At 42.9% G+C, this 8,554-nt stretch overlaps 1 protein-coding gene across 1 annotated transcript in view; it reads right to left on the bottom strand.

The window, feature by feature from the left end:
• Positions 1–236: 236 nt before the first annotated feature.
• Positions 237–8,554, bottom strand: part of polr2d (RNA polymerase II subunit D) — a 9,626-nt gene continuing 1,308 nt past the window's right edge. The window contains exons 2-4 of the mRNA XM_080185304.1: positions 5,825–6,005; positions 4,494–4,589; positions 237–688 (exon numbers count right to left, since the gene is read on the bottom strand). Coding sequence (XP_080041430.1) covers positions 610–688; positions 4,494–4,589; positions 5,825–6,005 — 356 coding nt within the window. The 3' untranslated portion in view covers positions 237–609. The remainder of the gene's footprint in view (positions 689–4,493; positions 4,590–5,824; positions 6,006–8,554) is intronic.

Raw genomic sequence — 8,554 nt, 5'->3', positions numbered from 1 at the left:
ATGTTGTTAAAGCACAGGTTAGAGGCAGTCCTACTCAAATATTGTATCTGTACAGCTAAGTGTGCATGTGGGATATTAGGGCAGTTCAGTAAAACACAGCTTGTTTACAAAAGGTATCATGTGCCCTACTTAGCTGCCATTGTCAATAGGTCATTGCTGTGACTCAAATCTATTCTCAAGGATCAACATCCTTTCTCCTGACTTCTTTCAAACAAAATTAAATGTCAACCGCGATCTGACATGTGTCCTCACTTTAATAAAACAGTAATAAGAAAATGTCCTACGAGAATTTGTTACCGGATTTCACTGCCAAAAGAAAAAATTGACATACAAAATATCCAGCATCTAGACATCTGAATGGAAAAAAAAATCTTTGCTTCTGGTGATTCCAGAATATATTTTACACTCTGGACCTCATGAAATGTGCTATTGATTGATTCTGGATGTAAAACTAATCTCAAGGTTTATCAGTTCTGTGATGTCACCAGCCTGGTTGAGCTTCAGCCAACTGCCTCTTCATCTTCACTCAATCCATGGCAATGAGAATCATCAGCACCAGTGTTCAGCTGAAGAGCATTGGGAAGAGCTATGGCTTGGAAGAAGCTGGTGTTAATACTGAAAACTTCGTTTGGTCTGAATATCATCAAGGATCTGCTGGAGCTCCTCATCCTCAAATCGACCTTCCAAGCTGAAATTCAAAATATAGAGAACGGCAGGGATGAAAGAGAAAGACATGAATATACTGCAATCACCATCACGAACAAGACCATCTAGTCCACGTGCATATTTAAAACTTGCCAAACCCTCAGCAAACATATCCAGAGGTCAAACAAGAAATGTTGTCACAGGCTCATTGGTTTCACGCTCTGTATAGCTGATTCACAGAATAAGCATTTACTTGTTTCTGTACACGTAGAGATGGAAGCGTCTCTAAATGGCTCAGTTTACCAAAGAATTGGGTTGCATGGTTTTGAGGCGCAGAGCCTGATTTGTGTTTAACCCTCACTACCTGTTGATTAAGCTGACCTCAGTCAGTAACTGAAGGCTGCAGCCGGTAACAGTTTCCCCTGCTGAAGACAGGAGAGGCATAAAGCAATGAGGATTGTGTTCCTAGACATCTAGTAACCCACCAGGAAGTGGGCATAGTTGAGTTCAAGTTGGAACATAATTAAGATGAAGACTGACCATAGAGCACAGAAGCTGCTGTGATCAAGAGTATGGTTCTCCTGCACAGATCAATGATCGAGGAGGGAGTAAAAATTTCAAAGTAAGGGTTGATCAGGATTAAGTACAGTGGAACATGTCTGTTTTAGTGATTTCAAAACTAATTCCCCCTTGCTGCTTTATTACTCTGGAGCCAATTGACTTGGTCTAGAGAACCAGAAAAATGATGATGATCACGTTGTCACAATAAACTGCAACGACCAAGTAGATTGACATTTCTTGGTGTAAATGTCTTCCAGAGATCCATATACATATATCGCCACTTTATAATGATTTGAAAGGATATTGTGCACAACTGATTTAGCCATCCACTGCTAGATCTGGCTGTACTACATAAAACTCTATGGAGCCCTACTCATCTACTAAAACTGTTTGATTCTGGGATCATTCTGGAACGCAAAGTTAACCCCCAATTCTTTTATCAACTACAGACCATCTCTCCTCACCTCCAGGAAGTGCCGGTAGCTCTTATTACTCAGATTGAGACAATCCAAACAGCTGCCTCTGCCATGTCACTCCCTTCCAGTGAGCCACCGAGTAAACTTCCTTTAATGCTCTCCCCAGCCCTAACCCCGAATTATCATCTTTCCCTATTTCTCTTTCTCTGTGTCATTTGAACTCAATCTTGTACATGGCACCCACTTCTATTTCTCTCCATCCAATCCCCACCAAACTGATCACTTAATTTCCCCTCTTGGTTTTCATATTAGCTGTTGTTAACTGTTCCTTCTCTTCCCATGTTGTTTCTTGCTCCTTCCTATCTGCCACCATCACACCTCTCCTCAGAAACAACCTTTGACGTGTGCATCTTTGCAAATAACAGTCCCATCTCCAACTTCCCTTTCTTCTCCAAAGTATTTGGTGTTGCCTCTGTAATCTGCGCCCATCTTTCTAGAACCCCATCTTTGAATCCCTCCAATCAGGTTTCTCCCCCACCACAATATTGAAACAGCTCTTATCAAAGTTACAAATGGCATCCTATGTCACTGATGAAGTAAACTTTCCCTCCTCATCCTTCTAGACTTTCTGCAACCTTTGACATGTCTGATCAAAACATCCTCCTCCAATACCTCTCCTGTCATCCAGCTGGGAAATATCGCTCTCATATGGAGCCTTCTAATCATAACTAGCGCCTCTTAATAGCTGCTTTTCCTGCAACTGCCACTGTTACTGTTACTTCAGGTGTCCCCCATCCCCCAGAATGATCCTTGGCCATCTCGGCAACGTCACCTGAAATGACAACATTAGTTTTCACATAAATGCTGATGACCAGCTCTATCTAATCAGCACCTCTCATTATTAACTTATCAGAATGCTTATCTGTCACCCAGTTCTGGAGAAGCAAATATTTTCTCCATTTAAATACTGGGAAAACTGAAGCAACTGTTTATTTCCCAATCCAAACTCTGTTCCCTAATGACTGATACCATCCTCTTTCTGATAATAGTCTGAGATAACAATTTTGGTATAATATTTGATCCTGAAACGAGCTTCTGACCTCATATTTGCGTCATTACTAAGACCACCTTTTTCCACATCGATGACATTTCCTGACTTCCCTATTTCAGCTCATCTGGTGCTGAAACACTCATTCATGTCTTTGTTACCTCTAGGTTTGACTACTCCAACGCACTCCTAGCTGGTCTCACATTCTACCCTGCGTAAACTGGAGGTCATCCAAAACTCTGCTGCTCTTGTCTTAACCCATTTCTGCACTTGCTGACCAACAATGATTTTAAAGCTCACACCCTTGTTTTCAAATACATCAATGGCCTTTCCCCTCCCTCTCCACCTCTTCCGCAATGTCTACGTTCCACTAATTCTGGCCTCGGTCATTCAGAATTATAATTGCTACACCACTGCTTTCAGTTGTCTGGGCCCTAAGGTCTGGAATTGCTTCTCTACATCTCACTTTCCTCTTTTAAGACTCTTTGTGAAACCTCTCTCTTTGACCAAGGTTTTAGCCATCTAAATCTAATATCTTCTTTTGTGGTTCGGTGTCAGACTGTTTTATAATACTCCTGGGATGCATCTTTATGTTTCATTATGATAAAGGCACTGTATAAATACAAGCTGTTCTTGGTGGGTTTTATTGATGCTCAGAGGCAGGAAGCTCTGAACGATCCACAATTTTACATCAGAAAAACTAGCTGGGAAGAACACTTTATTCAAAGATGACGATGGATAGCTATATCAAGGCATTATCACAATACAGGTGGAATCTGGCCCCATCTTTACAAGAGGAGCAGTATATTAAAGAATAAAACGGATCCCTGGGACACCATAGAGATATGGTACAAGAATAAAATAAGCCATTTCAGGAAATGTGCTGAATGTGAGGCGTTATAAAGGACGTGGCATGTTCAAAGCTGCTATTATGGAAATGGATGACACCACAGAAGTACTGGGAGGATGCTGCGTAGTCAAATTCCTCAAAAGCCATGAAGAGGTCAAGGTGGGACAGAATACAACGATAGTAGTCACACAGGATATCACATAATAGAGAGGAGTAAAGATGGGTTGAGTAGGACAGAAGATCTAAAAGGAAACAAAAGAATGCCACAACTAGAAGTATTGTTGAGGGCCTTCTGACTAGTATTGGCCTCTAAAGAGTGAGCAGAGCACCATATTCTGAATGCATCTGCCCATCTAAAAATGTTCACTGCAACTTCTAAATCTTTTATCGTAACCCCAAAACACGGGATTTTAAAATTCATTCGCACTATTCAGTTCACTGCAGGAAAGACAATGTGACGAATGACAAGGGTCTATCAGCTTGTGGATCATGGAATGATCATAAGCCTTGCCTTGGAATTGCAAATACTAATGCATGAAGTACTTGCCAGAGATCTTTAAAAAATTTCATTTTAATTTCATTTCACACTGGAAACTAAAAGTTAAACAATATAATGTATTTTGCTTGGCAAAAAAATGGCGTCAAGCAACAAGTTTCCAAAGTCTCTGCCGTAGTTCATGACATGATCGAACTCAACCTCTTATGCTTGTCAGTTTTTTTAAATCTTTTTTCTTTACAAAGGATTTGGAAAATGAGCTTGTTTTTAAAAATGTCACTTTTAAAACAAGGCATAATCCCAAGATGAAATATAGTTAATGTGCCAATGGAAGACTGTAAGCCCGAGCAATTTATTAACCTTGTCTTGGTAATTGATAAACACCTGGCATCAATTCCCTTTAGGCCCAAATAACCCAGTTATAGGAAAACAACCATAAAGCCTGATGAAAGTCACACCTCAAAACAGAGTACTGACCTGGGAATGAGAGCTTTGGCCTCCTCAGCTGTTTCAGGACACAGGTTGGCTAGACTGGCCAGCTCAAATTTGTGCAATTTTTTCTGTAATAGCAGACTACAAGAAAGAAAAAAAACGAGAGTTATACTTCAAATAAAACCCACAGATGAACTCACGCTCAATCCAATCTTTCCACAAGAACCCATTTTCCTATTTGGATTCTGGACTACCGTTTCCACTGAGCTGAACTGTTAGCTATAGGCATTGCAGGTTCATTTGTATGGCTGATTGGAATATTTGTTTCTCTATCCAACTGTCTGCCCTATCCTTGGACGACAGGCAGAGGGTGCACACTGAGGCATCTGGCAGCATCAACCAGGAACAAGCTTGTAACCTGAATAACATGGACAGAAAACGGCTAATATGATAAACATTGTGAAAATAAAATTTAGAAATTGAGCTGACCATTTAATTGTTCTTTGCTCTTTCATGGCACGTAATTGGACATTGCAATTCCTTAAATGTCCTTGAACTGAGTAGCTTGTTCAGCCATTTCAAAGGGCAGTCAAGAGTCAGTCACATTGCTGTGGGTCTGGACTCAAACGTAGAACAGATTGGTTAAGGATAGCAGATTTCCTGGAGGACATTAAGGGATTCCTCTGCACTTACTAACTGGAACTGCAAAGCAATAAGGAAAAAAGGGTTTATCTGTGATTAAGCACAGAGAGACTTAAACAATAAAAAAAAACAACTGATTACTATACATGTTAATTTACAATCATAGATAAAATAATGGGTAGAAGACAAATTACTTTGGGGAGAATAAACAAACTACTGAAGGAAAACAACTAATGCTGCTAAGTATCAAGGGAAGTCTCCTGAAATCATAATTGAGAGATTCCAGCTGCATGCAAGAAGGATCAGTTGATCAGTGGTTCTAGGGTATAAACACAAGAGTTTGCTAGTCTAAGTGGGCAGCTTGAACTTACAAGACTGGTGATCAACCTGACCATCTAAAGCTTCAGGTGAGCATAGGGACAGGTTATCAGTTTACAAACTTCTACAGCACAGAAAGAGGCGATGTTTTGGCCTATCGTGCCTATGCCAACTCTATGAAGTAGTTACCCAATTAGTTGTAGTCCTTCTGCTCTTTTCAAAAGCCTTGTTACTCTTTCTCCTCTTCAAGAATATTTATCCCATGCCTTTCTGAAGGTTTTATGTGATTACAATGGCTGATGGATCAATGTGAGGGAAGACAGGAGCCTTTTTTACTTAAAGCTGCTAACCCTACAAACAGGATACACATCACATATTGTGGTTCACTGAACATTTTGAAATCCACCTGCACTGACCTCCTGACACTGGCGATGGTCTCCCTGTTTTTGAAGCGGCTGAATCTGGCTGTGTAGTTTAATGTTTTCATGAAGACTTCAGAGAGCTCCTGTTCGTCCTCTGCACTCTCATTCTGCTGCTTCCTGTGCTCCAGCAGCATGTGTACCTCAGAGTTCAACAGGGTCTCTGAGCTTTCAAATTCTGAGAACACAAAAACCATCCAAATGCAACTAAACCTTCCGTCAGTTACCCCACTATAACCCTCCCAACAAATCACTCCCTTGAACGAAACGCTGCTGGAGCCCCAGTGACTAGCATCTGGCATCGGGTTTACTACTTCTGTTCCCGTTTATTATGTTCCATACTTAAAACACCCACAATAAGAGTGGTTAGAACAGTATAGTACCCAAGCAGAGTGGCGACAATCAAAGGAGAAGTCATCAGGTCACACCCATGCACCCCCATACTCTGAGTGTTTGCTGGGCAGTAAATGGTACATATACTTTGGGCAGAACCCAATTAATAAAAGGTACTAAATAAAGCTTTTCTTAAATTTAAAAAAGGTCCTGAAAGTGACATGATGACCACCATCCCAAGAAATGGCACTGACCACATTGCAGCATTTTCGTTTTGAACACAGAGATCAGGTGCCCATGTTATGTTTTGTGTGACATTTTCTAAAACTTCAATCATGAAATTTCCAATTTTTCAATCATGAAATTTCTAACCAGGTGTTAGAGATGGAAAGGTGGTAGGACCGGAGGGTCTTAATGACATTACTGTTACTAGAGAGGAGGTGCTCGACAGACTGGAGGGACTGATTGTGGACAAGTCGCCAGGACCGGATGGAATGCATCTGAGGGTTCTGAAAGAAATGGCGGAGGTGATAGTGGATGCCTTGGTGGTTATTTTCCAGACGTCGCTGGATTCTGGGAAAGTGCCGGAAGATTGGAAAGCGGCTAATGTTACGCCGTCGTTTAAGAAGGGTGCCAGGCAAAAGGCAGGGAATTATAGGCTGGTTAGTTTAACGTCTGTTGTAGGTAAAATGTTAGAATCCGTCATCAAGGAGGAAATAGCGAGGCATCTTGAGAGGAATTGCTTGATAGAGCAGACGCAGCACGGTTTTGTTAAAGGGAAGTCGTGTCTGACAAATTTACTGGAGTTCTATGAGGATGTGTCTGGGGCGGTGGATAGAGGAGAGCCGGTGGATGTGGTCTTTCTGGATTTTCAGAAGGCATTTGACAAGGTACCTCACAGGAGGTTATTGCAGAAGGTCAGGAGACAGGGAGTTGGGGGTAGGGTGTTAGCGTGGATAGAGGATTGGTTGTCAAATAGGAGGCAGAGAGTGGGGGTCAATGGGTGCTATTCGGATTGGCGGATGGTGACTAGTGGAGTGCCTCAGGGGTCGGTGCTGGGGCCTCAGCTATTTACCATTTATATAGATGATCTGGAGGAGGGAACCGAGTGTAGGGTGTCGAAATTTGCTGATGACACCAAGATTGGAGGAAAGGCAAATTGTGCGAGGGTGTGGTGAGTCTACAGAAGGATCTAGATAGGCTGGGCGAATGGGCCAGGAACTGGCAAATGGAATTTAATGTTGGCAAGTGCGAGGTGGTCCACTTTGGTAGGAATAATGGTAGGAAGGATTATCACTTACGTGGCGAAAAACTGCAGCAGGCGACAGTGCAGAGGGACCTCGGGGTCCTTGTGCACGAGTCGCAAAAACCCAGCTTGCAGGTGCAGCAGGTGATCAGGAAGGCGAATGGGATGCTGGCCTTCATAGCGAGGGGAATTGAATATAAAAGTAGGGAGGTCTTGCTGCGGCTGTAGAGGGCATTGGTGAGGCCGCAGCTGGAGTACTGTGCGCAGTTTTGGGCGCCGTACTTACGCAAGGATATTTTGGCCTTGGAGGGAGTGCAGAGGAGGTTTACTAGGCTGATGCCGGAGTTGAGGGGGTTGAGCTATGAGGAGAGGCTGAATAAACTAGGCTTGTACTCGTTAGAGTTTAGAAGAATGAGGGGAGATCTCATTGAGACATATAAGATGATGAATGGGATGGATAGGATAGAGGTGGAGAGACTCTTCCTGCTCAGAAAGGATAATAGGACTAGGGGGCACAGCCTCAACATAAAGTGGGGGGGCGGTTTAGAACAGAGTTGAGGAGGAACTTCTTCACTCAAAGGGTGGTGAATCTCCGGAATTCTCTGCCCGTTGAAGTGGTGGAGGCTACCTCGCTAAATATTTTTAAGACGCGGGTTGATGGGTTTATGATAAGAGAGGGGATTCAGGGTTATGGGGAGAGGGCGGGAATGTGGAACTGAGCCACGACAGATCAGCCATGATCTTACTGAATGGCGAGGCAGGCTCGAAGGGCTAGATGGCCTACTCCTGCTCCTATTCCTTATGTTCTTAAATTAAGCAAATAAAACACACAGTGGGGAACACTCGGCTGGAAATAAAACAGTCCAAAGGAGAGAATGTTATTTTTTTTTCCTCATGTCAAGTGAAGGTTCACAGTTGTCTTCACATTGTACAGTTACAAATCACAACATCTGTTTACTGTCAAGTCCACATTAGCTGGAGATTTAAAGGGCAGGTGGGCTAAGGCAGGGAGAAGGGGGCTTCATGGGAGAGAAGAGTGATGTTGATGGAGCAAATAAATTGTGGGGTGGAGGGGGGGGAGAGGGAGGGGGGGAGAGGGAGGGGGGAGAGGGAGGGGGGAGAGGGAGAGGGGGGGAGAGGGAGGGGGG

This window comes from Carcharhinus amblyrhynchos, chromosome 3, assembly GCF_965287045.1.
Source record: "Carcharhinus amblyrhynchos chromosome 3, sCarAmb.v2.hapA, whole genome shotgun sequence".
Classification (NCBI taxonomy): domain Eukaryota; kingdom Metazoa; phylum Chordata; class Chondrichthyes; order Carcharhiniformes; family Carcharhinidae; genus Carcharhinus; species Carcharhinus amblyrhynchos.
This window is presented reverse-complemented; position numbering and strand designations above follow the sequence as displayed.